The sequence below is a fragment of the Cololabis saira genome, chromosome 1, assembly GCF_033807715.1.
Source record: "Cololabis saira isolate AMF1-May2022 chromosome 1, fColSai1.1, whole genome shotgun sequence".
Classification (NCBI taxonomy): domain Eukaryota; kingdom Metazoa; phylum Chordata; class Actinopteri; order Beloniformes; family Belonidae; genus Cololabis; species Cololabis saira.
The window spans coordinates 41,278,739-41,305,637 of record NC_084587.1 but is presented as its reverse complement, the minus strand read 5'-3'; the positions used below and the strand labels follow the sequence as shown (position 1 = coordinate 41,305,637).

At 47.2% G+C, this 26,899-nt stretch overlaps 1 protein-coding gene across 1 annotated transcript in view; it reads left to right on the top strand.

Annotated features, from left to right (window-relative positions):
- LOC133445876 (NACHT, LRR and PYD domains-containing protein 12-like) overlaps positions 1–25,775 on the top strand; it is a 33,457-nt gene extending 7,682 nt beyond the window's left edge. Inside the window, exons 3-9 of the mRNA XM_061723384.1 lie at positions 5,743–7,603; positions 9,133–9,306; positions 12,581–12,754; positions 17,319–17,492; positions 22,350–22,523; positions 23,850–23,896; positions 25,234–25,775. Coding sequence (XP_061579368.1) covers positions 5,743–7,603; positions 9,133–9,306; positions 12,581–12,754; positions 17,319–17,492; positions 22,350–22,523; positions 23,850–23,896; positions 25,234–25,775 — 3,146 coding nt within the window. The remainder of the gene's footprint in view (positions 1–5,742; positions 7,604–9,132; positions 9,307–12,580; positions 12,755–17,318; positions 17,493–22,349; positions 22,524–23,849; positions 23,897–25,233) is intronic.
- The last annotated feature ends 1,124 nt before the right edge of the window (positions 25,776–26,899 follow it).

Genomic DNA, 26,899 nt, shown 5'->3' with positions numbered 1-26,899 from the left:
TTCTTTTCATCAAAAAGTTGAAAACATTGGACTAAGTATAGTATCCACATTGCTGTCACAAGTTGTCATAATCTCATTATTCTCTACAGCAAGAACAGTTTCAATGTCTGAGTTTATCTTCATGGCTTATACAGATAATACCCAGCTCTATCTAGAACTCTCACTAAGTAGAGTTGTTGTGCAACTCAGGTAGTTTGGCTGATCAGTTATCGAAGGCTTATTAATAATTTTATTCAAGAATTATTAATAATTAATAAAGTCGACTATTTATCAAATTGAATGACCAATATGATAAATAAAATCCTCGGGGCACCACCCTGGGGCCTTAGTCCAGGGAAAATGATAACTTAACAGCAGAATATCAGTCTCAAAGTAATTACTATACCCAGTTATTAATTGAAGGAGTGAGATCCGAACACTGGCTCTGCTCAAACAATCAGTTTGTGACCAAAATCTGTATGAAATAACAACAACCACTCATTAAAAATCAATCAGAATTTATTTACATACGGGTATCAAAAGATGGTAACGTAACACCCGAAATAAATCCCGATGGCCCACTACATTATTATAAAACCATTAATTAACTAGAAAAACAACAATCAATAAAAATGAAATGAAAGTTAAATGCATGGAGTGAAAAAAAAGAATCAAATGTAATAATAAACATGGTATCAACGAACTGTCACGGCTCAGACAGGACAGAGAACCCAAAAGCACAACACCAGGCAGAATCAGAGTCCGTGAGGCTTTAATACTGGTCAAAGACAGGCAGGGGTCAAACCGGGCAGACAGGCAGATCAGGCAAACAAGTCCAAGGGGGCAGGCAAAAATCCAAAACCGGGAGTCATACCGGGAGTCATGCAGGGTTACAGGCAGGCAGGCAGGCAGGAACAGGACAGAAATCAGGAAGGCTGGAAAGCGGAGCAAAAGCACACGACAATCTGGCAACAGGTATGAGGGAATGGGCCGGTTTATGAAGGGGAAACTGATGAGGGAAACCAGGTGTGGAGCTGGGCCAGGGAAGCACAGGTGAAGGGAATGAGGCTGATGAGGGTGGCAGGATCCAGATGACAGGAGAGTCAGTAACACAGCAAAAAAACCATGAACTGTGATCATGACAGAACCCCCCCCTCAAGGGACAGATTCCAGATGTCCCAAAACCCCCCCACCCAGGGTGGGCGGAGGGGGTCCGGAGGAGGGCCCCGGCCAACACATGGCCAAAGCTCCGGGGGCCGTCCTCGGTGCTGGGCAGACCAGCGAGGCAGGTCTTCCGGGGGTCGGTCTGGGGACTTGGCAGGCGGATCCGGGGTTCGGTCTGGGGGCTTGGCAGGCGGGTCCGGGGGTCGGTCTGGGGGCTTGGCAGGCGGGTCCGGGGGTCGGTCTGGGGGCTTGGCAGGCGGGTCCGGGGGTCGGTCTGGGGGCTTGGCAGGCGGGTCCGGGGGTCGGTGTGGGGGCTTGGCAGGCTGGTCAGGGGGTCGGTCTCGGGGCTTGGCAGGCTGGTCAGGGGGTCGGTCTGGGATTGCGGCAGGCGGGTCAGGGGGTCGGTCTGGGATCTTGGCAGGTTGGTCCGGGGGTCGGTCTGGGGGCTTGGCAGGCGGGTCAGGGGGTCGGTCTGGGACTGCGGCAGGCTGGTCAGGGGGTCGGTCTGGGACTGCGGCAGGCTGGTCAGGGGGTCGGTCTGGGATTGCGGCAGGCTGGTCAGGGGGTCGGTCTGGGATTGTGGCAGGCTGGTCAGGGGGTCGGTCTGGGATTGCGGCAGGCTGGTCAGGGGGTCGGTCTGGGATTGCGGCAGGCTGGTCAGGGGGTCGGTCTGGGACTGCGGCAGGCTGGTCAGAGGGTCGGTCTGGGACTGCGGCAGACTGGTCAGGGGGTCGGTCTGGGACTGCGGCAGGCTGGTCAGAGGGTCGGTCTGGGACTGCGGCAGGCTGGTCAGGGGGTCGGTCTGGGACTGCGGCAGATCCATCCAGGATCGCCTCAGGAAGGGGAACAGAGACCACCTCCAGAACAGAGACCGGCGGGACCGCCTCAGGAACCGAGGGCTGCGGGACCGCCTCAGGAACAAGAGTCGGGGCTGACAGGAGGCGGGGAGCCGGAGTCGGGGCTGACAGGAGGCGGGGAGCCGGAACCGGGGCTGACAGGAGGCGGGGAGCCGGAGTCGGGGCAGACAGGAGGCGGGGAGCCGGAACCGGGGCAGACAGGAGGCGGGGAGCCGGAACCGGGGCAGACAGGAGGCGGGGAGCCGGAGTCGGGGCAGACAGGAGGCGGGGAGCCGGAACCGGGGCAGACAGGAGGCGGGGAGCCGGAACCGGGGCAGACAGGAGGCGGGGAGCCGGAACCGGGGCAGACAGGAGGCGGGGAGCCGGAACCGGGGCAGACAGGATGCGGGGAGCCGGAACCGGGGCAGACAGGATGCGGGGAGCCGGAACAGGGGCAGACAGGATGCGGGGAGCCGGAACAGGGGCAGACAGGATGCGGGGAGCCAGAACAGGAGCAGACAGGATGCGGAGAGCCGGAACAGGAGCCGGAGCAGGAGCTGGAGCTGGAGCTGGAACAGGAGCCGGAGCAGGAGCTGGAGCTGGAACAGGAGCTGGAGCTGGAACAGGAGCCGGAGCAGGAGCCGGAGCCGGAGCAGGAGCCGGAGCAGCAGCTGGAGCAGGAGCCGGAGCAGGAGCAGGAGCTGGAGCCGGAGCAGGAGCTGGAGCTGGAGCAAGCTGGGGCTGGGGCTGACGCCTTCGTCGTTGCCTCCCCTGAGCCTGCAGGCTCCTGGGCCCACCCAGAGCCAGGCGTGTTCCCCAGAAAGGGGGAAGGGACTGGGGTGGGTCTGGGACCACCTCGGGAACAGCAACAGGCCGGAACTGGGGGCATGTCCCTGTCCCCTTCACCGTACGGTGGTAGAACGCCACTTGGTCCTCCACAAATCCTCTTCCTTACGTGGTAGGTCCATGTTGGCTGGGTTCAGTCTTGGCCAGATTGTACTGTCACGGCTCAGACAGGACAGAGAACCCAAAAGCACAACACCAGGCAGAATCAGAGTCCGTGAGGCTTTAATACTGGTCAAAGACAGGCAGGGGTCAAACCGGGCAGACAGGCAGATCAGGCAAACAAGTCCAAGGGGGCAGGCAAAAATCCAAAACCGGGAGTCATACCGGGAGTCATGCAGGGTTACAGGCAGGCAGGCAGGCAGGAACAGGACAGAAATCAGGAAGGCTGGAAAGCGGAGCAAAAGCACACGACAATCTGGCAACAGGTATGAGGGAATGGGCCGGTTTATGAAGGGGAAACTGATGAGGGAAACCAGGTGTGGAGCTGGGCCAGGGAAGCACAGGTGAAGGGAATGAGGCTGATGAGGGTGGCAGGATCCAGATGACAGGAGAGTCAGTAACACAGCAAAAAAACCATGAACTGTGATCATGACACGAACATCTACGGTTCAACAACGTGGGTGAAAGATGGCTGCAGTATTTAAAGATTAAAGACCACGCCACGTGCAATTAGAACGGATGGTGATCCCGGTGTTTAAACCGTGATCAACTGGCGAAGCGGCGCTTTAAAACATGAATGACTAGCAGAAAGTGGTGACTACAAATTAATGACAACAGTCATGATAATGATGCTGATGTAATCTCAGCTTTGAACACAGATTTAGCTCTGAAACACTCCCAGTTAAACTAATACACCCAGGTCTCAAAACCTCACGCCTCCTCGGGTCTCCGGGTGCCGATCAGGGGTTCCTGCCGGGTCTTTGGTCGGAGTCCGATCCAAGAGTTCTCCTGCCTCTACCGCTCCTCCTCCTGATTCTGGAATCAAAAGAGGACGGTGGTGCAGCGTGCAGCAGCCGGCGCTCCCCCCCCGGTCCGGAACGCTATCACGTCGTCTCGGGTGCGCGCGGGGCCGGTCCACTTCTGGGACGTGCGGGTTACCGTCGGGCTGATGAGCGCGTGGCCCTGGACGGGGCGGCGGGATGCGTCTCGGTTCTGCGCTGGGCAAGCTGGCCACAGGTCCTTTCAGGTGAACTCAAGAGCAGAGAGAGAAGTTAGAAAGAGGAACGGGTCTCACCCTGGATCGGGGCCGAGCATCGAAGCGGCTCTCCCCCCCTCTCCAGCTCCCAGGGACCGGGGACACGTGAAGTGGGAGTCGGAGCTCCGGATGAAAAGTTGAGACCAAGAGTTAATGGGAACGGCTCCGCGGACCGCGGCTTCAACGGGCTGCAGGTCCAACGGACCTTACACCTCCCCCCAGCCGGGGGGAGAAGAGGAGATGGGATCTTGGCCCGGAGCCAAAAGATCCAGCTCGGATGAGATGAAGTGCAGAAGAGAGAAAAAGGGAGAGAGGGATGCCGCGGCGCGGACTGCGGCGCGGACTGCGGCGCGGCATCCCTCTCTCCCTTTTTCTCTCTTCTGCACTTCTGGGACGTGCGGGTTACCGTCGGGCTGATGAGCGCGTGGCCCTGGACGGGGCGGCGGGATGCGTCTCGGTTCTGCGCTGGGCAAGCTGGCCACAGGTCCTTTCAGGTGAACTCAAGAGCAGAGAGAGAAGTTAGAAAGAGGAACGGGTCTCACCCTGGATCGGGGCCGAGCATCGAAGCGGCTCTCCCCCCCTCTCCAGCTCCCAGGGACCGGGGACACGTGAAGTGGGAGTCGGAGCTCCGGATGAAAAGTTGAGACCAAGAGTTAATGGGAACGGCTCCGCGGACCGCGGCTTCAACGGGCTGCAGGTCCAACGGACCTTACACCTCCCCCCAGCCGGGGGGAGAAGAGGAGATGGGATCTTGGCCCGGAGCCAAAAGATCCAGCTCGGATGAGATGAAGTGCAGAAGAGAGAAAAAGGGAGAGAGGGATGCCGCGCCGCAGTCCGCGCCGCAGTCGGCGCCGCAGTCCGCGCCGCAGTCCGCGCCGTGGATCCTCGCTGATCCTCCGGCCGGACCGGCTGGAGCACGCCGCGGATCTCCCCTCTTACCCCCCCTTTGGGGTGGAAGGTCGTGGTCCCTTTGGCCCGGAGCCAAAAGGACGTGCTGACCCACCGGTTGATGAAGGAATAAGAGAACGAAGAAGGAGCAGCGCAGCGTTTTGATCCTACGCGCGCTGTGGTGATGTCATCGGTGCCTCGTTGCGATTGGATGCGCGCCGCTTGTAGGCGCCGCCCCCCCACGCAAGGCATGCTGGGGGTTGTAGTTCATGGCAAGGCGGCCATTTTTGGAGGCACATTACAGCCGATTTTCAGCTGAGCAGTTTCAAAGTTGAATATACACATTCACAAAATGTTCATATACATTTATAAGTTCAGAGTTCACATGGGCATATGGACGACGCCCAACAGAGTTATATCACCTTATTATATTAATTGCTCGAGGATGTAAATGACTAGATGCAACAAAGATTCCTCCATTTAAGCAAAGAGAAAACTGAAATAAAATTTTTTTGGCGATAAGGAAATGATGGTTAATTGTCAGTAATGACCTAAAACTAAGGCAGTGTACACCAACAACTATCTGAAGAATCTTGCAAAAGGAACCCTCAGCGACAAAGGCTAGCCCTGATCCCTACAGAAAGACCCTGAATTGCTGATTTGTGGACCAAATTCTTGTATAAAGACTGAATAACCTATAGCAATGGACCCCCGCTCCAGTTATATATAGCATTTTATAATATAAAATGCTGTATGTCCAGCTTTCTGGACAACAATTTTTGTGAATTTATGACATCAGTTTAGCTCAAGCATTCCTCTTTCTGTTTGTCACAGATGCGATGGTTCCAGCTCCAGAAACATGCTCCATCACCTCTTACCAACGGATGCTTCAATCAAACTTCCAGGATAAGTTCATGTGCGCACAAGAAGGCTGGGCAGCAGATAAACAGCGTCTGGTTGATATCTACACGGAGCTGTACATCACAGCCGGCTGTCACGTTCACATCGACACGCAGCATGAAGTCCGGCAGATTGAGAGGGTATGGAAGCCAGCAGAAACAGAGAAACCAGTGAAAACCAGAGACATGTTCAAACACCCTTCTGGAGAATACCAACCCATAAAAACTGTCCTGACCAGTGGAATCGCTGGAATTGGAAAAACCTTCCTCGTGCACAAGTTTGTGCTGGATTGGGGTGAACAGAAATGCAATCAAGATGTGCATCTTCTTTTCCCATTCACCTTCCGTCAGCTGAACCCACTGAAGGGGGAGAAGTTCACTTTGGCAGAGCTCATTCATGAATGTATCCCAGAAACTGTGGACATCAAAAAGGAAGCTCTTAATTCCATATTTACGAGTCTTCAGTCATCAGGAAACAGCAACTACGACAAAAGCAAATTCAAACTTCTGTTTGTGTTTGATGGACTGGACGAGAGTCGCCTTCATCTGGACCTTAATGTTGACGACATTCGCTCCCTGGATGTTACAGAGTCAACTAAAACAGAGGTTCTGCTGAGGAAACTCATCAATGGAAAACTGCTGCGCTCTGCTCGCATCTGGATAACTACGCGACCTGCCGCAGCCAATCAGATCCCTCGAAAGTTTATCAGCTGTATGACTGAGGTCAGGGGCTTCACTGATCCTCAGAAGGACCAGTTTTTCAGGAAGAAGTTCAGAGTTGAGGACCAGGCCAACAGAATCATCTCCCACATCAGGACATCACGAAGCCTCCACATCATGTGTCACATCCCAGTTTTCTGCTGGATCACTGCTACGGTTCTGGAGGACATGCTGAAAACCAGACAGGGAGGAGAGCTGCCCAGGACCCTGACTGAGATGTACACAGAGTTCCTGGTGTTCCAGATCGACCTGACCAAAGACAAGTATGGTCCAGAGAAGAGCATTCAGTGCATCGAGTCGTTAGCAAAACTGGCTTTTCAGCAGCTCGAGAAGGGAAACCTGATCTTCTACGAGAATGATATGAGAGAGAGCGGCATCGATTTCAGTGAGGCGTCGGTGTGTTCAGGAGTGTTCACAGAGATCTTCAGAGAAGAGCGTGGGAGGAAGGAGAGAGAAAAGATGTTCAGCTTTGTCCACCTGAGTGTTCAGGAGTTTCTGGCTGCTGTTCATGTCAGGATGTCACTTATTAAGCACAACCAAAGTGTCATAGGCTTGCCACCAAAAATGTCCCTGAAATATCTTCCACAACTGTTGAGCAAGAAGACCCCAACAGTGATCCACAGGATTTTCATTGACAAGGCTTTACAGAGTCCAAATGGACACCTGGACTTGTTCCTCCGCTTCTTCCTGGGTCTTTCACTGGAGACCCATCAGGATAGACTAAGGGACCTGCTAATAAAGTCAGACAGAAGCTCAGAGACCAGACAGGAAACAGTCCAGTACATTAAGAAGAAGATCAGTGAGGACCTGTCTGCAGAGAGGAGCATCAATCTGTTCCACTGTCTGAATGAACTGAATGATGGTTCTCTGGTGGAGGAGATCCAGCACTACTTGAGTTCAGGACGTCTCTCCACAGAGAAACTGTCTCCTGCTCAGTGGTCAGCTTTGGTCTTCATCTTACTGTCTTCAGAAGAAGATCTGGAGGTGTTTGACCTCAAGAAATACTCTTCAGAGGAAGCTTCGGAGGAGGCTCTTCTGAGGCTGCTTCCAGTGGTCAAAGCCGCCAAGAATGTTATGTAGGTGTTCAGAAGTCTGCAGATATTTACTGTAACTCATGTTTAGAATGTATCAATTCAACTAATTCTTCCAGTGGTTCCATTTCCAGTCCCTCTGACCCGCTTCTCTGTTTTAGTCTACCACCCCTAAGAGAACCCTCAGATCACAAGAAATTCAAGCCTTCTACCTGTCTCAGTATAAGCCTTCCTTTCCTCCGTAGTTTTTCTGATCAATGTTATCATTTACTTTCCTCAGGAAGTGTCCTCTCGCCTTTCAGCTCAGTTTTCTTAACTGTTCTTCTATAAAATACTTATTCTGACCCCACTGACGTCCAGTTCCTTTCCAAAATTCTTAAAAAGGGATTGTGTCTCTTGCTAATATTGACCTAAGTGAGAATCAGAGAAACAACACCACTCTGGTGTCCGTCCTCTCCACGGCATCGAAGCAGTTTTGATTAAAATCACTAACGACCTCCTGGCAGCTTATTCTGGACTATTACCAGTTCTTCTCCTTCTGGATCTGAACATGACCATTGGCACCATTTCTTTACAGCATTCACATTGACAAGCTTACGATCACTGAAATCTCTAGTTTAAATCATAACTGTTCAGGCCCACTCACACTCAGCTATGGTCCCTTAAATCCCGCCCCTTTCTCATGATCTTGAGAGTTCCCCAAGGCTTAGTCTTGGTACATTTGCTTATCAATATGTACTTGCTTTCTTTTGGTCACATCTTCTGGAAGTTTGACATACATTTTTAACAAAAACTTTCAACGACACCAATATCTATATTTCTACCAACTGCTGTCCTACCACACCTCGATCATTCACTACCTCTGGCCATTTCTAATCCCAACCTCCACTTCTCATTTCTTTGCCACTTCCCACTATTGATTACTCTCTTTTCTTTCTGTCTGACCTTTCAGTCAAGTCTCTCCATAAACATCTGTTAGTCCAAAATGCACCTGCTCATGTAATCTCGAGGCAGGAAGTTCCTTTGCCCACTTTCACTGCTTCTTTACCCCTCTTCATCACCTCTAGCTAGGTGAAAGCAAGGTGTTGCGTCCGCCTGTATTTTCGATCTATATGACTTCATTGCTCCAGGTCATGATATCACTGCTATGCAAATAAGACCAGATGACCTTGACATCTCTTCACTAGTGGATGAAGGAACAATATTTTAAATTAAACCACTAAGACCCAGGTCTTGGTCACTCATGCTCATACTCATGTCCACCAGGACTTTTAAATCAACATCGCCTCTACATTTATCACACCTTACAAACTGTTATCGCTGATGATCAAGAATCCATCTCTGACCAGGTTATCCATGTTACCGGATGTTGCCGATTTGCATTTTACTATAAAAAGAAAACCAGGCCATACCTAACCAACTATGCCCCCAACGTCCTGGTGCAGGGCAAGTCCTCCAGCTTGAGTTGTGAAACCATTAATGATGGTCCAGAACACAGTGGTGCATCTGTTTTTTTAGTGAAACAAGAAGATAGTCCTTTGGAGTTTGAGAGACTGTCCATCTCTGTCTTTAAGGCTGGCTGGCTGTTATCTGTCAGAGAAAAGCTGTGAAAAACTTTCATCCCTTCTGGTCTCCAAGTCTTGTGGTCTGAGAGAGCTGGACCTGAGCGACAACAACCTGCAGGATCCAGGACTGGAGCCGCTGTTTGCTGGACTGCAGAGTCCACACTGTCAACTGGAGAGTCTCAGGTGAGGTGATGTCATGGTTTTACGTGAAGCTGATTGAGATTCAGCGCATGGAGGTGATCACATTTCTTTTTTTGGTTGTTTTGTTCTTAAAGTTTACTCCATGATCCAAGCAGGACCCAGTTTACATTTACCTTTATTGACACTTTCATGGGAAGCATCCTCACGATGAAGAGCAGCACTTACATTCAGTCTAGTCCGTAACCCTGCTGTAACCAGTCAGTACTGAATCTATGCAGGAAGATGGTGAAAGGACATTAAAAGTAAGTGTGATCAAAGATCAGACACCAGTCACTATTACCCCCCTATAAATGCAGCCTGGCCAGCCATGTGGACTGCATTTCAGCTCTTGCCTTCAGGCCGGTTGTGATGGAAACATGAATTTCCACCAACACTGATAGTGATCAGTGACAGCACTTACGGGTGGTTGTGGGACACGCGACAAAAGTGAGAACAACACTTGTGAACTTGAACCAAACCGAAACATGATTGGATGTCATCTGGGGCCTCATGTACTAAGAGTGTGGGGATTTCAACGTGAAACCGTGCGTGGAATTTACATGAACACAAAAATTCAGATGTACAAAACTGTGCGTTCGCCCAAATCCACGCAGGTCTCTCTGTACATCCCAATCAGCGTGGATTTGAGCGCACATGCGGGAGCACAACACTCCGCCCTGTCTCCTCCCTCAAATACATACCTGTATGTTTGAATATGATAATGAAGATAATTATCAATTAAAAACCGCTCAACCTAACAAGAAATTTGCAAAAACAGGTCAAACAAATTAAAAAAAACATCGGCTGTGAGCTGGAATAAATAATTTATTTTGGGCATTTCTTCCGATTTCAGCTGCAATGCATTATGGGTAATGCTGTTCTTTGCTTTGCGTTGCGTTCCGTGAAGAGTTGTGGTTTTATTATGATTGTACGGGTTAGTGAATGTTTATGGGCAGCGTTAGTGCATCATTACACTCTGCTTTTCTTGTTTGTAATTTAAGAACCGACACCAGAACTTAAGTTGGTGGATGAAAAACGGCTCCTCGTTCCACTTTATTGTCATGCATATTATATACTAACGGATTAAATCCAAACACGTTTATTGACTCTTACACATTGTGGATGTCCGCGATCACCTCTCTCATAAGTATAACAATGTGAACAATATACATTTATATTTAAAACATGAAGCATCACGATCTGATTCCTCTGCTGCAGAAATAAAGACAATTTGTGCCGACGGGATTATCGAGGTGCAAACGTGAGAAATAAGGAGCAAAGTTGCTTTAACTCGGAGTGTTGCATCCGCAGGAGGAGAGACTGGTCTAGATCCCGGTCCATCACCGGAGAAACACTTTCTGGATCCTGCAGCACCTGCAGCTGACTCGATATCAGACTCTGAAAGTAGCCTAAACATTCAATAAAAACTTTATTCATCATTGCTGAATCACATCAGTTCGTACCAACCAACCTTCCCGTGACACCTTTTTTTTTTTTTTTTTTAAGACAACTTTACAGAACCGGTTTTTGCAAAACATTTATTTTAATGTATTTCTGTCCAGACACAGTTATGGGATGTTTTAGGATCTGGCTTTAATCTCTAGTAGTCCTCCCATACGGTCGTCATGGTGACAGATGTCCGACCTGTCAGCAGCTCCAGCTGGAAGCATCATGTTGGTCTGAACCGGAGCAGCTGGTCCAGTTCAGGACAGAGATCCAGGAGGATCCTCTTGGTACCTAAACCAGCTGATGGTTCAGTCTTACTCCTGGTCTGGTCTGGTCCCTGAAGACTCGCTCCTGATCCTGCCATCAGCAGGTTCCTCTAATGGAGCCAAGGCTGCCATCGGGATTTGCAGGTTCCATCGTTGAGCTCCTGCCTCTAGTTGTTTGTTCAGATCATGTGGTTGATTGTGAGATTGTTGCAGCTCCACTCTTGTGTAATTTATCTGGTGATGTGGGGACTGTTGTGTCCTTCACGTGGTTGTGAATTTATTGTTGACGTTCATATTCTGCACTTCACTGCATCACCAGTGAGTGTCGCCAATGGACAAAACCTCAGAAAAGTGCGTACACCAGCCTTAAAGGTATTGTGACATCATTTTTAACATGCTTTTAACACTATTAAAAGTCTTGGCCAACATCCCTCAAATGTGTCTAAAAGAGTGTAACAAGAAAAACTTCACTCCAGTACTCTATTCCTGGCTTTTTATGACGGTGTTTTTTTGCGCCGTGAAAATTGCTTCCTTTTCCCCCTTTCCTGTCAATCATTGCCGCGCTCCTCCTCCAAACCTCCTCCAATGGAGAGTTAAGCCAGGAGCGACAGGCGAAGCATGCACGGAAAAGCAGCAGGGCGAAGCAGACAGTCCACAGCAAACAATCATAAAAATAAAGGCATGCAAGCAGCAGTGTCCCCTTATCTTAAGTCCAGTCAGTGGCCGCGGGTCTTCTTAGCAGTTTTCCTCCGGTGATGAGAACAAAAGAGGCTCTAAACAGCTCCGTGTTAAGCCTGATTTATGGTTCCGCGTTAAATCGACGCAGAGCCTACGCCGTAGGGTTCAGCGTACGGTGCGCGTCGCCGCGTAACCCTACGCCGTAGGCTCTGCGTCGGTGTAACGCGGAACCATAAATCAGCCTTTATGGTGCGCTGGAGAGGAGAGGAGACAGGGAGCTGGGTGGAGGGGGCGGTGATTTAGCGGGGCGTGACGTCACGTTCCGCCACCAAACCACATGCGCCGTTGCATAGTTATGCGGAAAATCCCAGAAAGCACACAATACACTGAATGTTAAAAGTTCGTTGTTTTTTGGGTGTAATTGATGTCAAGACACCCAACAAAACACAAAAAATCAAGAAAAATTTGTTTTTCATGTCACAATACCTTTAATGTGTGAGTGCCGGACCGCAACTTTCTACGTTCACGTCATTCTTTGTACATTCGACCGTGAGCGTTGAAAGTGGCGAACGCACGTTTTTTGTGCGCCGCACTCTTAGTACATAAGGCCCCCGGTGTGAACTGAGGGCACACCACGCTGCGTACCAAAACATGTGAATGCACACTTAAACACTTCGATGGTTACATCCGCAACAAGCGGTGGAGGAGTGTCAGCAGCCGTAATGCTCCTGTGAGTTTCTCAGACACTCCTGCATCTGCAGAAGAAACCGCCACTGGACACTACTGGAGAGACAAACCACCGGTCAGAGAAAGGAAGCATGTGGCCGGGTTCGTCTGGCATTGAGATCATTCAGACCATGACAGAAGCTTCCTCTGTTTTGTTTCAGGCTGAACCTAAATGGCCTCACGCAGAAAAGCTGCTCGGAGATCTCATCAGTTCTCTCCTCCCAGTCATCATGTCTGAGACAACTGGACCTGAGTACGAACAACCTGCAGGATTCAGGGCTGGAGTTGCTGTCAGCTGGATTGGAGAGTCCTCACTGTAAACTGGAGGTTCTCAGGTGAGCCCATGAAGCTGTTTTTGAGGCCAAACGCCACTTGGAGTTTTTGAACAATCAAAACACACTTCCCAGGTATGTTACAAATTTTATATCAGTTGGTCATTCGTTCTCTCACAGTCATTTATGATGTGCTCTGTAAAAAATACCAGCTAAAATACAAGAGAGGAACACTCAGTTTAAGATGAAAATGATTCACTCTGAGTGAAATCATCCATCTCTGAAATGAGATTTATTAATTTGACAATACATCATAATTACTACTAATACTACTACTACTATCTCTACTTCTACCACCACTACTACTACTGTCATTTAGCAGACGTTTTTATCCAAAGCGACTTTTCGCTCTGAGCTGGTGTTTTTCTCTGAGAGAAAAACACCAGCAAGAAATCCCATAGGAGGGTCCAGCTGGATCAGTGCTGGTCAGACTGCTGAGTCTAGTTGAACAAAGGTTCTGCCATGCTAATGCTAGAATTTCTTTTATTTTTTATTTTAGCCCAACCCAACAGTCCCTTTATACAAGAAAGCTACCTCTAAAAAGACACCATCATGCGATCATCTTGTCATAAGTGCATGCGGCTTTCTCAGTGCTGAGTCCTGCAAAGAGCTGGATCTTCTTACTAATTTTGATGAGCAGAGAAGTTTACTAGATGCAGAAGTGCTCCTTTAAAGAGCTCAGTCTTTAGCTTGCTCTTAAAAGTAGATACAGACCCTGCAGATCAAACAGAGTTTGGTTGGTCATTCCACCATCGGGGAACAATGGAGGAGAATAGTCTAGTTACTGATTTCACGCCACGTTGTAGTGGAAGCACCAAGCATCTTTCACTGGCTGAGTCATCGAGAGGGAGTGTAGCTCTGGATGAAGGAGTGAAGGTAGGCAGGAGCCATTTGGCCAATTGTTTGGTAGTCAAAAGCAGAGCTTTGAACTTGATGCGAGCTGCAACTGGAAGCCAGTGCAGAGAGATTAGCAGCGGAGTGACATATTTCCAGAGTTTGTAACAAGTTCAAAAAATCTCTACATTTTAGATTAAACTAATAAAGAAACAGACGCAGATAGAAGATGAAAGACACTGAAAACCGTACATACGTCTTGATTCCAGGTCCCTGAAGAGTAAAAACCAAGGAACAAGAAGATAAACTCATGAATGAAAGTAAACATTACTTTATATTCGTATGTTTTAAAAATGGTAAAAACTAGAACTCTAGGTAGAGTTACTTGTCTTAACAGTAAATTACTAAATTAAATACTTACCGTATTTTCCCGACCATTCGGCGCGCCGTGTGGAAAGGCGCACCCTCAGTTTTGTGTTTCTGTATTTAAAACACACATATGGCGCACCGCCGTCTACACACACGGAGCGCACAACACACACAAATAGAGCGAAAAAAAATTTATTAAAAATAAAGCGGGAGCAAAACTTAGTTTGATTGTACTTTATTTAAATTATTACATTAATCAAACCCATCAAAATCTTGATCCTCCGTTTCTGCATTCATCCGAGCCTGATCGCGCTGAGACCGGGAGAACTGATCAGCTGCAACGGGCAGAGCCCGCAGCTCTCTGGCCGCGCTGCAGCCAAGTCATTTTCCGTGCCGTGCGGCCCCTCGGAAATGATGCCGGCTTTTGCAAAAGCCCGAAAAACAGTCCAACCCAGCAGACACGTCAGTCCACGCATCTAGAATCCTTCAACAGTAAACGACGGAGCCCGCTGACCGACCGAGAGGCAGCCGACGAGTCGGCTGTGTCGTCACGTGTCGGCTGCTGCTCGGTCGGCGGTTCCTCCCAGCCTTCGGGCCCGCCTCTGCGGCGCAGCTCCCCCGGGAGCAGCGTCTCCTTCTCGGTAGCGAGTCCGAGTCTGCCCGTCCGCCCCAGGAGCCCCGCCACGGAGCCGCCGCCGGGCAATTCACGCGCCCCCCTTCCCCCTTTAAAATCTCATGGTGGTCCCTCCTACATCCGCAAATCACGCCCCTCCCCCCCTTCCCCCTTAACTTCTCATGGTGGCCTCAATTACGTCCGCCTTATGGATCCGCGTTAAGTCGACGCAGCCCTACGCCGTAGGCTCTGCGTTGGTGTAACGCAGAACCATAAATCCACCTTTACAATAATACAATAGGCGCTTTTGCGTCATTGGGCGCGCGGTACATTTTTTTTTTAAATAAGACGTTTATATGCGCCTAATGGTCGCGAAAATACGGTAATAATTAGATTAATAATCGAATAAATCATATTATTCTCTGGAGTCAGACAGAACGAGTAAATACACGCCCCCATGGAGTATACCATCTCTGGTCCAGTTTAGATCTGAGAGGCAGCATTTTGGACCAGCTGGAAACGATAAAGAGACCGGTGATCTGATCCCACATCTGATCTGACGATTGATCTGATCCCACATACAAATTACCAGTCAAGGGGGCACGGTGGCGCAGCTGGTAGTACAGCCGTCTCACAACAACAAGGTCCTGGGTTCAATTCGCTGTGGGCGCTGAATGCGTGCCGAGAGGCTGGAGAACACCACAATAAACGGCTTAAAGTCCGATTTTTCGGCCAGACTAGACGGGATCCTACTTGCCGTAGAGGAAACAAAGAGAGAATTGTCTGACTGTGCCGAAAGAATTACACAAGCGGAGGTACGTGTGTCAACAGTGGAGGACGAGCACGTCGAGCTGCGGGAGATGGTCCAAACACTGAAAGGGAAAAACAAACTCCTGGAGGATAAAGTTATCGACATGGAGACGAGGTCACGGCTGAACAACTTGAGGCTAGTGGGCCTCCCCGAGGGTGCTGAGGGCCCGGACCCCTGCTCATTCCTGGAAGCCTGGATGCCGGAGGCGCTGGAGACGGCTCCCCTGCGGCGTCCGATTGATAGAGAGGGCGCACTGGGTCGGGCCGAGGAGAGACAACGAAGCGCCACCGAGAACTTTGATTATGAAGTTCTTGAACTACAAGCAGAAGATGGCGGCGATAAAGGCAACTACAGCGAAGAAGGACGTCCTCTACAAGAAGCATTAGGTGCGTTTCTACAGCGACTTCGCCACTGAAATGCACAAGCAGCGGAGACAGTACAACTCAGTGCGCCGGCAGCTGCGGAGCCTGGGACTCAGACACGGTATAATAACGTACAGAGAAAAAACACACACTTTTAACAATCCGACTGAAGTACAAACCTTCATTAACAAGATAAAAGAAGAAACTGGCTGAATAAATATCGGAGGTTGAGAGACAGACAGCGGCAGACTAGGCTGAACAATTCTGATTAATACTGCATGGACGCGAGGATGTGAGTGTGACTGTGTACCAGGTTACAAGTAAACATAAAGCCCATTACTTCATAGGGGATTTAACAATTGCTGGCCTCTGTTATGGGTATGCTGATGTTTGTTTGTGCATATGTTTATAAGTGTATATATATATATGAATGTTTGCACATACACATCAGTATATTACGCGTGTATGCTGGTAATAGTGGTATGACCGATTTGACCACTAGTAATTAGGGCCCGAGCACTTACAGTGCGAAGGCCCTATTGTATCTGTAGGATTTTTTTTTTTTTTAATTCTTTCTTTCTTCTGACGAAAGGAGGGCCTTTTTGCCCCCCTAAACATGCCCCAAAAGCCAAATTAATAGGCGTGGCCTAATGGCTCAACAGCGCCCCCTAGAAAACTTTGTGCCTCAAGCCCACAATACGGTTTGACGTACATGCACGAAAATCGCTACACACCTGTATCATGTCGCAACTTAAAGAAAAGTCTCTTGGCACCATGGCCGAAACCGAACAGGAAGTCGGCCATTTTGAATTAATCGTGTAATTTTGGCGCAATTTATGCCATTCCTTCGGCAGTTAATACGGCCCGAACTGTAACGTCCACCCAGGTGTGTTATACATCAAAATGTTCGTCTCCTGCGACAACGCGCATTACTTTTCTCAGTCAAAAGCGTTACCGTGGCGACGCTAGACGCCAAAAAGCGCACCCACCCTTTATCTGATTGGTCCAGTCAGAAAAAACTTTGTGCCTCAAGCCCCATAATACGGTTTGACGTACATGCACGAAAGCGTGCCAGAATTAGATTGTCACTACTACATTTACCTTACAATAAAGGAGGTTTGAAAAGTCTGAATATTATCTGGTACTATTGGGCATATATATATATATATATATATATATATATATATATATATATATATATATATATATATATATATATATATATATATACACAGGTACATATACATGTATATATATATATATACTGTATATATATATATATTTATTTATTTTTTTATTGGTTTTTGTCCTTTATTTATCTGATCATATGATTTAGATATCTGATCATTCTGTCTACGAGAGTGTTTAATTGATATCATTGCCTGTAATTGTACTGAATGTACTTTATATATGTAGAAAACATTAATAAAAACAGTTTTGGAAGAAACAAGAAAAAAAAAACTTTGGGTATGCCACTCTTGCACTCATCACACCCAAAAACTAGACTTAAACCATCAGGGATTCCCCTCCTCTCCAGGAATGTTGATTCTAATTATTGACATAATCTTTGTGAATCAGGCTTCATCAAACTGGCCTGAGACAGACAAGCTGCTCGGAGATCTCATCAGTTCTCTCCTCCCAGTCATCGTGTCTGAGACAACTGGACCTGAGTACGAACCAGCTGCAGGATTCAGGGCTGGAGTTGCTGTCAGCTGGATTGGAGAGTCCTCACTGTAAACTGGAGGTTCTCAGGTGAGCCCATGAAGTTGTTTTTGAGGCCAAACGCCACTTGGAGTTTTTGAACAATCAAAACACACTTCTCAGGTATGTTACAAATTTTATATCAGTTGGTCATTCGTTCTCTCACAGTCATCTATGATGTGCTCTGTAAAAAATACCAGCTAAAATACAAGAGAGGAACACTCAGTTTAAGATGAAAATGATTTACTCTGAGTGAAATCATCCATCTCTGAAATGAGATTTATTAATTTGACAATACATCATAATTACTACTAATACTACTACTACTATCTCTACTTCTACCACTACTACTACTGTCATTTAGCAGACGTTTTTATCCAAAGCGACTTACATCTGAGAGAAAAACACCAGCAAGAAATCCCATAGGAGGGTCCAGCTGGATCAGTGCTGGTCAGACTGCTGAGTCTAGTTGAACAAAGGTTCTGCCATGCTAATGCTAGAATTTCTTTTATTTTTTATTTTAGCCCAACCCAACAGTCCCTTTATACAAGAAAGCTACTTCTAAAAAGACACCATCATGCGATCATCTTGTCATAAGTGCATGCGGCTTTCTCAGTGCTGAGTCCTGCAAAGAGCCGGATCTTCTTACTAATTTTGATGAACTTGATGCGATCTGCAACTGGAAGCCAGTGCAGAGACATTGGCCCGGTTTCCCAGATCAGTTAAGTAGCTCTTAACAGCGAAAGACTTCTTTCAAACCATCTTAAGGAGCCTGTGAAAGAAGTCTTTTGCTGTTAAGAGCTACTTAACTGATCTGGGAAACCGGGCCATTAGCAGCGGAGTGACATATTTCCAGAGTTTGTAACAAGTTCAAAAAATCTCTACCTTTTAGATTAAACTGATAAAGAAACAGACGCAGATAGAAGATGAAAGACACTGAAAACCGCACATACGTCTTGATTCCAGGTCCCTGAAGAGTAAAAACCAAGGAACAAGAAGATAAACTCATGAATGAAAGTAAACATTACTTTATATTAGTATGTTTTAAAAATGGTGAAAACTGGAACTCTAGGTAGAGTTACTTGTCTTAACAGTAAATTACTAAATTCAATACTTAATAATTAGATTAATAATCGAATAAATCATATTGTTCTCTAGAGTTCTGAGGTCTTTTAGCAAGGATTAAGATGAATAAGCTCAGACAAATGTTAATGCTAATGCTAGAATTTATTTTATTTTTTATTTTCGCCCCAACCCAACAGTCCCCTTATACAAGAAAGCTACCTCTAAAAAAACACCATCATCTTGTCATAAGTGCATGCAGCTTTCTCAGTGCTGAGTCCTGCAAAGAGCTGGATCTTCTTACTAATTTTGATGAGCAGAGAAGTTTACTAGATGCAGAAGTGCTCCTTAAAGAGCTCAGTCTTTAGCTTGCTCTTAAAAGTAAATACAGACCCTGCAGATCGAACAGAGTTTGGTTGGTCATTCCACCATCGGGGAACAATGGAGGAGAAGAGTCTAGTTACTGATTTCACGCCACGTTGTAGTGGAAGCACCAAGCATCTTTCACTGGCTGAGTCATCGAGAGGGAGTGTAGCTCTGGATGAAGGAGTGAAGGTAGGCAGGAGCCATTTGGGTAATTGTTTGGTAAGTCAAAAGCAGAGCTTTGAACTTGATGCGAGCTGCAACTGGAAGCCAGTGCAGAGAGATTAGCAGCGGAGTGACATATTTCCAGAGTTTGTAATAAATTCAAAAAATCTCTACATTTTAGATTAAACTGATAAAGAAACAGTTGCAGATAGAAGATGAAAGACACTGAAAACCGCACATACGTCTTGATTCCAGGTCCCTGAAGAGTAAAAACCAAGGAACAAGAAGATAAACTCATGAATGAAAGTAAACATTACTTTATATTAGTATGTTTTAAAAATGGTGAAAACTGGAACTCTAGGTAGAGTTACTTGTCTTAACAGTAAATTACTAAATTCAATACTTAATAATTAGATTAATAATCGAATAAATCATATTGTTCTCTGGAGTTCTGAGGTCTTTTAGCAAGGATTAAGATGAATAAGCTCAGACAAATATTGTGATGCTAACCTGCAAAAAACCTGAAAACAATCAGTAAAATCCTTCCCACAGTGGACAGAACGAGTAAATACACGCCCCCATGGAGTATACCATCTCTGGTCCAGTTTAGAGCTGAGCAGCAGCATTTTGGACCAGCTGGAAACGATAAAGATACCGGTGATCTGATCCCACATCTGATCTGACGATTGATCTGATCCCACATACAAATGACCAGTCAAGGGGGCACGGTGGCGCAGCTGGTAGTGCAGCCGTCTCATAGCAACAAGGTTCTGGGTTCAATTCCCGCCGGGAATGCTGTGGGCGCTGAATGTGTGTTAAGTTCCCCCATGACTTCAGCGCCCACACCCTGGGTGGGGTTGGCTCCTCAAGTATGAAGGAGACTTGAGCTCAGTTAGGCCCTCCTGGGGTTGGTAGAGGGTAGCAATGGTAGGTGTGAGCACTGGCTGATAAAAATGGGGAAAAAACCAGGGATAAAAATATATTTAAAAGAAAAAACAAATGACCAGTCAGTGTGCCCCTTGGTTACTGTTGCTAACAGGTTCCGCAGGGTTCAGTGCTAGGGCCAGTCTTGTTCAGTTTATACATGCAGCCGTTGGGAAGTATAATCCAGAATCACGGCATACACTTTCATTGTTATGCTGATGATACGCAGCTCTACTTGTCTATGAAGCCGGATGAAACAGAACCATTAGTTAAACTTCAGGCATGTCTTAGGGACATCAAGGACTGGATGTCCAGAAATTTCTTGCTTCTAAATTCAGATAAAACAGAGGTTATCATTCTTGGTCCAGAGCATCTTAGGAAGGGATTAGATGGTGTTGTGATGGCTTCCAGTGCAACTGTGAGAAACCTTGGTGTTGTTTTCGATCAGGATTTGTCGTTTAAACCATATGTTAATCAGGTTTGTAAAATAGCGTTTTTCCATCTCCGTAATATTGCAAAAATTAGGAAAATCCTCTCGCAGAGGGATGCAGAGAAACTAGTTCATGCGTTTGTATCTTCTAGACTGGATTACTGTAATGTGTTGTTAGCAGGATGTCCAAGTAATTTGCTGAATAGGCTCCAGCTGATCCAGAATGCAGCAGCACGAGTACTGACAGGAATTAGCAGGAGAGACCACGTCTCTCCAGTGTTAGCGTCGCTCCATTGGCTACCTGTAAAATTCAGAATTCAATTTAAAATTTTATTACTTGCATATAAAGCCCAAAACGGCTTAGCTCCGCAGTATTTACAAGATTTGATAGTGCCTTATGTTCCTGGCCGAGCTCTCCGCTCCCAGGGTGCAGGTTTACTCGTAGTTCCTAGAGTATCTAAATGTAGATTTGGAGGGCGGGCGTTCTGCTATCAGGCACCATTACTTTGGAACCAACTTCCAATCTGGGTTAAGGAGGCTGACACCACCTCCACCTTTAAAACTAAACTTAAAACCTTTCTGTTTAGTAAAGCCTATAGTTAGTGTTTAGTAAACCTCTAGCTGGTGTTGGTAAATCTCTAGGTAGTGTAAACTTTAGTGTGTTAGAGTCAGTAGTCATAGTCGCAGCTATAGAACAAAACTATAATAGTTAGTCTCAAATATAGCTTGGTGGTAGATATGCTGCTATAGGCTTATGTTGCAGGGGGGCACCGACATGATCCGCTGGGCGGTGCCTCTCACCCTTCTTCTCCTCTCCTTTTCCCTGCCTCTCTTCTCCATTACCATTTTTATTTATTATAAATATCTCATAGCTATCATTTTTGTCCATTGTTCCTGTAGTTTCTTGTGCCGGCCCCCTTTTTTCTCTTTTGTGTATGTTTGCAGGCCGGAGCCTCAGGAGCTGCGTTCTGGCCTGTGTTCCCGGCCCTCCCCCCCCTCTGGTCATCCCATTGCTTCTTCCACCTGCCTACGTGGATGTCTGCTGTTGCTGCTTCCGCCTGCCTGCACCCACCCCCACCCCCCCCCTGGTCATCCCGCTGCTGCTTCCACATGACTGTTGTGTGCTGCTGACGCCCCCCCTCCCCCCCCCCCCCACCTCTGGTCATCCCGCTGCTGCTTCCACCTGCCTGCTGTGTGCTGTCGACGTCCCTGACTCCCCCAGTCTGGCCTTCGGCAGGAGGGTCCCCCCTTATGAGCCTGGTCCTGCTCAAGGTTTCTTCCCTCCTAAAGGGGAGTTTTTCCTTGCCACTGTTTGGCTTAAGGCTTTTCTCCCACTAAGGGAGTTTTTACCTGCCATTGTTTATATAATAATTGCTCGGGGGTTTATGTTTATGTTTATGTTTATGTTCATGTTCTGGATCTCTGGAAAGCGTCTAGAGACAACATCTGTTGTATTAGACGCTATATAAATAAAATTGAATTGAATTGAATTGAATTGAACAGTCAAATTATAATCGTTGTGTTCAGTTTTACTACTAACTTTGAGTATGCCAATCTTGCACTTATCACGCCCCTAAAAACTAGACTTAAACCATCAGGGATTCCCCTCCTCTCCAGGAATGTTGATTCTAATTATTGACATAATCTTGAATCAGGCTTCATCAAACTTGCCTGAGACAGAAAAGCTGCCGCGAGTTATCATCAGCTCTCCGCTGTCAATCATCATGTCTGAGACAACTGGACCTGAGCATGAACGACCTGCAGGATTCAGGACTGGAGCTGCTGTCACCTGGACTGGAGAGTCCACTGTGCAAACTGGAGGTTCTCAGGTAATGTTTGGATCATTTCGGATGGTCAGTGACAGTTCTTGTCATGTTTCTGTGGACACAGTCTGAGTTGTTGTGGTGGGCAGACGGTGAACGTGGCTAGAAGTTAGGTGTGTGTGTTGGCGTGTGTCTTTGCAGGCTGTCGGGCTGTATGATCACAGGGGACGGCTGTGCTTCTCTGGCTTCAGCGCTGACCTCCAACCCCTCTCATCTGAGAGAGCTGGACCTGAGCTACAACCATCCTGGAGAGTCTGGAGTGAAACTCCTGTCTGCTGGACTGGAGGATCCCAACTGGAAACTGGACACTCTCAGGTCAGATTGCACTGTCGTCCAACCAGCGGTGAACATAGGCTGAAGCAAATAAGGTCTCAATTTTAGGAGAGGCTCCTCTGTATCCAGAGGAACCACCTCAGGTGGTTCTTGTGGTCATGGTGTCTGGAAGTCTCCCTGAGGAGGTTTTTCAGGAACCTCCAACCAGCAGGAGGCCTCGAGGTAGATCTAGGAAACACTGGTGAGATCATCATCTAGTCTGGAAACAACTTCTGGAGGAGCTGGAGGAGAACCTCTGATTACACTGCTGCACCCACTGTCTGAACCTGGATGAGAGGAAGATGGATGGATATATGGATGGATGGATGGATGGATGGATGGATGGATGGATGGATGGATGGATGGATGGATGGATGGATGGATGGATTGGTGGATGGATGGGTGGATGGATTGGTGGATGGATGGATGGATGGATGGATGGATGGATGGATGGATGGATGGATGGATGGATGGATGGATGGATGGATGGATGGATGGATGGATGGATGGTTTCACAACCATCCACAGTTTGATTCATGTGACTGAAACCAGGTAAAGAGCTGACAGTGGACAGAAGATGCTAACGACCCACAGAAGGGACGGTCAGTTATGTACATATGTCAGTCCTAATGGAAGTGGTGCTAAAACGGGATTCAAGACCAGTTAGAACGCAGCTCACGAAAAAAGGATGTCCTGGAAGCTGATTAACATTGTCTCCACTGGGACGAGTCTGCTCTCGTCTCCACTGGTAAGTTGTTCCACCCCTGAAGAAACACGTGGAGAACTCTCTGGACAGAGATCTCCTTGGCTGAGGAGAGGACAAGGCCTGTGTTGTGAAGAGTGCAGTGCTCATGAAGGGGGGTTAACCTTCACAGCCAGGTGATCTACCTGCTGTCAAGACCTTTCACCGACAGCAAACATCTGAAGCATCAAGGGACCTAAAATCCAGCAACAAAGGTGCAAGTCTCTTGAGCAGCTAGAATTCTGCGGTTGACAGGAATGGGACAGCATTCCTCTCCTGAAACTAGAAAGATGTCAGAAGAACAGGAGAGGCTACACAACGATAAACCTGCCCCCGTTCCAACGTTTTACAGATGTTGATGATATCAAACGTCCCAACCTCCTTAGAATCAGGATTGTACAATATCGTTGGGTTTAACAGCCTAGAAGCTTCTTTTCATATTCTTGTTTGAAATGTGACCAGACACATTCCATTCTCTGTAAATGTATCCAAGACATTGTTGAAGATATACATTTTAGTAAGTTTCCATGCTAGTCTTCGGTCAGAATGAAAGGTTTATGATGAAGATTCTTCCCTTCTTCCCCCAGGCTGGATCAGTGTGGAGAGCAGAGGCTGAAACCTGGACTGAAGAAGTGTGAGTTTGAGTTCAGATTTACCATCAAATACTTTAAAGCCACTCTATGTAGGAAAATCACTTCTTACCATATGGGGTTGGAAGAACAGAGAGTCTGTTGCACAAACAGGAATGTTGAAAATCCACAGTTCCTCTACGGACAACTGGGGTCTGGATCCTGATCTGCAGTTTAATTTCGGATTTGGTCTGGAAGGATTCTGGGTTGAAACGTGGTAAAACAGCCTGAAGCAGCTATTTTAGCAATTTGACGCCATCGCTCGTCCCGCTGCTTGAGAGCCTGGCAGGCGACTGTGACCGGCCTTGGCCCACCAGTAGAGAGTCTAGCAGCCACTAACTCTGCTAGTCCACGTTTCAGGACTGGCAGCGAGACTGGTGCGGCAGTTGAGGATGTTGATAAGCAGAATCTTATACATGATGCAGAATTTTATAGGAAACCAGTGGAGATGCTGCAAGGAAAGTGTTATATGAATGATGGAGGAGGTTCTGTTGATGATGTAGGCAGCAGGGTTTGGGGCCAGTTGCACTTTTATGGATGGACTTGGCGGTTATCCCAAACAGAAGGGAGTTTCAGTAAATAAGATGCGACGTGACCAAGCCGAGTACCACAACGGTGGAAGGGATGAATGGAGAATGAAGATGTTTCACTGATGGAAATAAGCTAAATGACTGATGGCTCATTATCGAGGATGACACCCAGAGTCTTTACACTGGGGGAGGTAAGCGGAGGAGTCGTCAATGGAGATAGGGAAGTTACTCCATTCTGATAGGCTGGATTTGTTTCCAATGAGTAGATGTTCAGTATCCTTACTGTTAAGTTTTAAGAAGTTTAAGAATTATTCCCTGTAAACAATCAGAGCGAAGTGCGAGGGAGGATGGACGTGGGTTTGGTGAACAGATAGAGCTGGGTATCATTCGCATGTGGTCCGAGGACAGAGCCTTGGTGAACACCAGAGGAGAAGGGTAGATGGGCAGGATGTTCATGTTTTTATTGAAAAATGACCAGTGGGGTAGTGTCGTTCATCAAAATTGTTTGGTTTGTGTCGAATGTAGAATCTGTCAATGTTTGGATCAGCTAGGGTTGGGGACGTTCTTACCAACATGACACAATATGACAAAAAAAAAAAAAACACCTGTGGGGGATGTCACAGGGGGTGTGTCCAGTTCTATTTATACAACTCATAAGCACAGTGTGGTGGCTCATTTGTCGACCCAGCAGATGCCCCCATTAGGTCAGACCTGCTTGTGTTTTTTCAGCTAGAGAAAAGTTTTAACCTAAAAGAACAGCAGATAGAGGAAACGAGAATCAGATGGTATTTTCTTTTTCATCTCTCCATCAGATTTCTGTGAACTCGCTCTCGACACAAACACGGCTCATCAACAGCTCATAGTGTCTGACGACAAGAAGGAGGTGAGCCCGGTCACGGAATATCAGCAGTATCCCGATCATCCCAACAGGTTTCACTTCTACCAGTTACTGTGCACGGACGCGCTGACCGGTCGCTGTTACTGGGAGGTGAATTGGGAAGGCGTGGTTGAAGTGGCAGTGAGCTACAAGAGCATCAGGAAAAGAGGAACTCCAGAAGACTGCCTGTTCGGAAATAATCATCAGTCGTGGACTCTGAGCTGCTCAGATCGAGGCTACATGGTCATGCACCAAAAGAAGGTGCAGAGTTTCCCCTCCGACTGCCATCCCGTCACTGACAGAGTAGCGGTGTATGTGGACTTCCCCGCCGGCACGCTGTCCTTCTACATCGTTACTGACACTCTGGTCCACCTGCACACCTTCAGCACCACCTTTACTGAGCCTCTTTATGCCGGCTTCGGCTTCTGGTTTGGTCGCTCCACATCTTCAGTTTCTTTGTGTTCTCTGCAGGATTAAGCGTCCAAAGAGACTAACAAACTGACAGACATGAAAGAACAACCCAATGGCCTTGATAAGCGACTAAAATCTGTCGAATGATGTTTTAATTTAACAAAGAGGCCATAAGCTATCATCCTCAAGCCCGTTTTTAAAGGAGATCATGGACATTGATTTGGCCATGTTCCGTGTTCCTCCATTGTTGAGGTGGCCGATTGGACCTGTGGCTACAAGAATGCTGGAGCCGTCCTCATCCACAGTCCTGAATCCCAGCAGTGTAGTCCTGTGGGTTTGATTGCCCTGCAATATTCAGCTAATTTTTAAGTGGTTCACAGCCAAGTGTGAAGCAGAAGGGAGTATCAGCACTTCCACATCCGAGACCAGGGTTCTCAGTGAGACAAAGATGGAACGTCCCCTCCAGGTCAGGAGTTAGCTGCTGTATCTCAGGGTCTTGTTCATGAGTGAGGGAAGTTCAGTTGTCTAGGAGAGGCTCAGAGTAGAGTCGCTGCTCCTGTGAGGAATATTGCTGAAGAAGGCTAGGGCTGAATAATTACCACAACAACCATCACTGATGTACCAAGAGTCCTGAGGCTACATCAAAAGACCATGACTGCACTCAAACACACCTGATGGACCAGTTTACCTGCAGGCTCCCTGAGCTCAGACCCAGAAACACCAAGAGTGTGAAGGCTTTATGAACTTTAGTTTAGTTTAGTTTATTTTGTTTTGGTCATTTACATTTTAAGATGTTTGCATACACACACTGTAAATGTATACACACAGGTATATATATATATATATATATATATATATATACACACACACATTTCCTTTTTTTTTTTTTTTTTTGACTAAAAAGGTATAGGCTGAAGCCTCATGGCTTATTTTGCCTATCCTTTTCAACAAAAGGCAGACTACAGAAAAAAAAACATACTAATAAGAAGAAAACGAAAAGAACGAACAAAACAAAGAAAATGAACAAAGAAGAGAAGAAAATAAGTGTGGTCACTCACGATTGAGGACAGCTGCAGGAGGAAAGTTGCATAATTTAGACAGTTTAATATGAAGATAATTTATATTAGTGTTCTATATGTATCTATTATTTTAGATTTATAATTGTTTTTAATTTGTAAATTGAGCTACTT